This window comes from Hibiscus syriacus, unplaced genomic scaffold, assembly GCF_006381635.1.
Source record: "Hibiscus syriacus cultivar Baekdansim isolate YM2019G1 unplaced genomic scaffold, ASM638163v2 tig00110694_pilon, whole genome shotgun sequence".
Lineage (NCBI taxonomy): Eukaryota > Viridiplantae > Streptophyta > Magnoliopsida > Malvales > Malvaceae > Hibiscus > Hibiscus syriacus.
Genome location: NW_024062828.1, coordinates 3180887 through 3183567, shown reverse-complemented (window position 1 = coordinate 3183567; position 2681 = coordinate 3180887). Strand labels below are relative to the sequence as shown.

Genomic DNA, 2681 nt, shown 5'->3' with positions numbered 1-2681 from the left:
TAAATAAAATATGGTAAATATTCATGTATGTCACATGCTAGACATGGACTCAAGATGCACAGAAGTCTCTGGGCACAGTTTACTGTGCTCACACAAAGCATAAAAAGCACTGCAAGGATAAAACTACTTATATGGCCCTTTGTACTTCTTTAAAGAGCACACCAAGCGTAGAAGGAAAATGTAAAAGGGTGTTTAAGTTTCTCCATTTCTTGTAGTATATGCGGACCGAGAAATGGAAAGAACCTTCACACAAGAAAGCTGAAGATGAGGAGAACGGATCTATCTTCAAAAACAAAGGATTTGTGTTAAAAGAGAGAGCTTGCAGAAGTTACCAAAAAACACATGGATAAAGTTGTAAGGAGTGAGAGGAATGTTGCTTTATTTCCCACACAAGGCAACATCTCTTTTTGATGGTCTGAAATTCAATGCAGTGAGGCTGTAGATGCAGAGATTGGGGTGTCTGGATTTAATGGCTATCTGGTCAGTTGTGCTTTTGTAACCAGGAATGTTGCATGAAGTAGATGAGCTCCCAACCAGACTTGCCTGGCAAGATGATGCAAAGACAGCCTCTGCACATTTGATCCCATCAACTGCTGGTATTTCAAGCCTGTAAACTCCATGTTTATCCGTAGTTCTGTTGACTGAGAATGATACTTGCTCTCTTGTTTTTGGAACAAATGCCTTGAAGTTGCAGGATATTTGAACTTCTGCACCTGGTTTATGCAATATCTCGATTAATAAGATACATGCTTTCATTTTAATTTGTTACTTACTAAATACCCAAAGTAGAAAACAGCAAAACTAGAGAAACTTCACCTGGTAAGAAGTAGCTGTGTCTGGAGAAGCTGTTGTTGGAGCAAATGTCACAATAAACAAGGCCCATTACAGTGATCTGGGCATTATTTTTTACCGGCTCTGGTTTCAAAGAAAATGCCATAGTGAACAGAGCAGACAAAAAGAAGAGAACCATTAGGTTCATGGCAGGGAAATTTGGGAGATGAGAAACAAACTTGTACATAACTTTCCCTATGAATGGTGGTTGGCTTCAATGAATAGCTTACAGAGCATTACCATGTAGTTGAAGATGAGTTTTTGGAGTGTGGATAGAGGATAGTAGTAGTAGGGAGTAGTTGGTGGAGATCCAACTGTAAGCAAAAGTGGAGCAAATTTATCATTTTCCACAAGAAAGCAAACATGTGAATGTATTTTGGCAATATCTGGACTTGATGGGTAGGAGAGAGAAGAGAGTAGCTTATTTTATGAGGGTAGCTTCATTTGTCACATTCACTGTGGGGCATTATTTTGAAGGCCAAAGTTTATAATAAGCATAAAATCACTTGCTCAAGATTTGCCAAAGTTTATAATAAGCAAATATTCCTTTGATTAAGGAAAATCTTAATTGTTTTTGGCTCCAGTCACTAATGAACTCTTGTAGGGATGAGTCATTTATCTAACATAAGCAGATTCAAGTTTGGTGCTTAACAGAAAGCTAATTAACTCTGAATTTATTGCTCACTACTAGTAATGCATGCATTGATGCAGAAAGTTTTAAATGAATGAATGGGGCATTTAAGAGAGAGGCATTGATATCACATGCAAGTTAAAGGGAAAACATTTAAGTTGTTCACGTGTTAATCAGAAGAAAAGGTGAGGATAGAGGGATTAAGTCACATCAGCTGTGATGGCATACTAGTAGCAAAATCATGAATCAATTGAAACTCGAAAACAATGAGTACCTACCAAAGAGAAGTTTTTTGAGTTCGTGTCAGCTAACCTTACACTATTCCCTGTTCTGAATTCTCCTTTCATGGCCGGAGCTGCTGCTGATTTGATACTGAACACCTGTTTTACCAGCACCACTGTGACTCACCAATAAATCGTACAACTTCAGGAACCTGTGAGATCACCAATCTTTTTCTGCAATATTTAACATTAGCATAAGTTTCCTTGGGGGGGGGGGGCTCATCCACCTTCTTTTCTGCTATAGATAAACATTAACAACATTTTATGTTTTGGAATATGCATGAAAGAAATGATATAGATAGAATATACATGCTTTGACATTTAATACAACATAAGACTATCAACTCAAATTAGAACTTAGATTCTCTGTAGTCAATAACTAAATCACTTTCGTTACAGATGGTTGCACAACGACATGCATGGTGATTACTGCTTGAGTAAGACCACGGTAATCACTTATTTTATCTTTTCATTTATTTATTATTATTATCAAATAAATAAAAGTAAATATATATATATATATATATATATATATATAAACCATTTATAAGTGTAAACCAGATCCAAAATAAAAGGTCCATTAATAAATGAAACCCAAATTCCCATATCCATTACACAAAACTAAATCCAAACCCAATTACATTTAACCCTAAATCTGGCTAGCCCAACAAGCTCAAATATTTAGGGTTGTTAAAAAACCCTAGCTCAATGAAGAAGCTGCTGCGTCGCCAGCTGTGGCTCTCCAGATGTCAGCAACAAGATCTCACACGTGAGAAGCCATGCCCTTCGGTGGTCCCCTCTTCCACACCAACAAGCAAGGACTCATCCAACAGTGGTCCCGATCCCAGCAAACCCCGACGATCCTCCACATAAGATGCCAACATGCAAACAAGAAAACAAAATTGTATGAATGGTAAAAATGCGATAGGAAGCCGATT

The 2681-nt window shown here is 37.4% G+C and overlaps 1 protein-coding gene across 2 annotated transcripts; it reads right to left on the bottom strand.

Moving 5' to 3' along the window:
* On the bottom strand, nucleotides 1-1142 carry LOC120138525. 2 transcript variants are annotated; one of them, XM_039153979.1, is made up of 3 exons: nucleotides 817-1142; nucleotides 333-713; nucleotides 1-243 (listed from the first exon to the last, which is right to left on the bottom strand). In XM_039153979.1, the coding sequence occupies exons 1-2, from the start codon at nucleotides 1016-1018 to the stop codon at nucleotides 379-381; spliced, it is 537 nt and encodes a 178-aa protein (XP_039009910.1). In that variant the 5' UTR covers nucleotides 1019-1142; the 3' UTR covers nucleotides 1-243; nucleotides 333-378. The 2 variants fall into 2 exon arrangements, with proteins under 2 accessions (XP_039009910.1, XP_039009907.1); XM_039153976.1 differs by having other exon boundaries at nucleotides 1-713.
* Between the last annotated feature and the right edge of the window lie 1539 nt (nucleotides 1143-2681).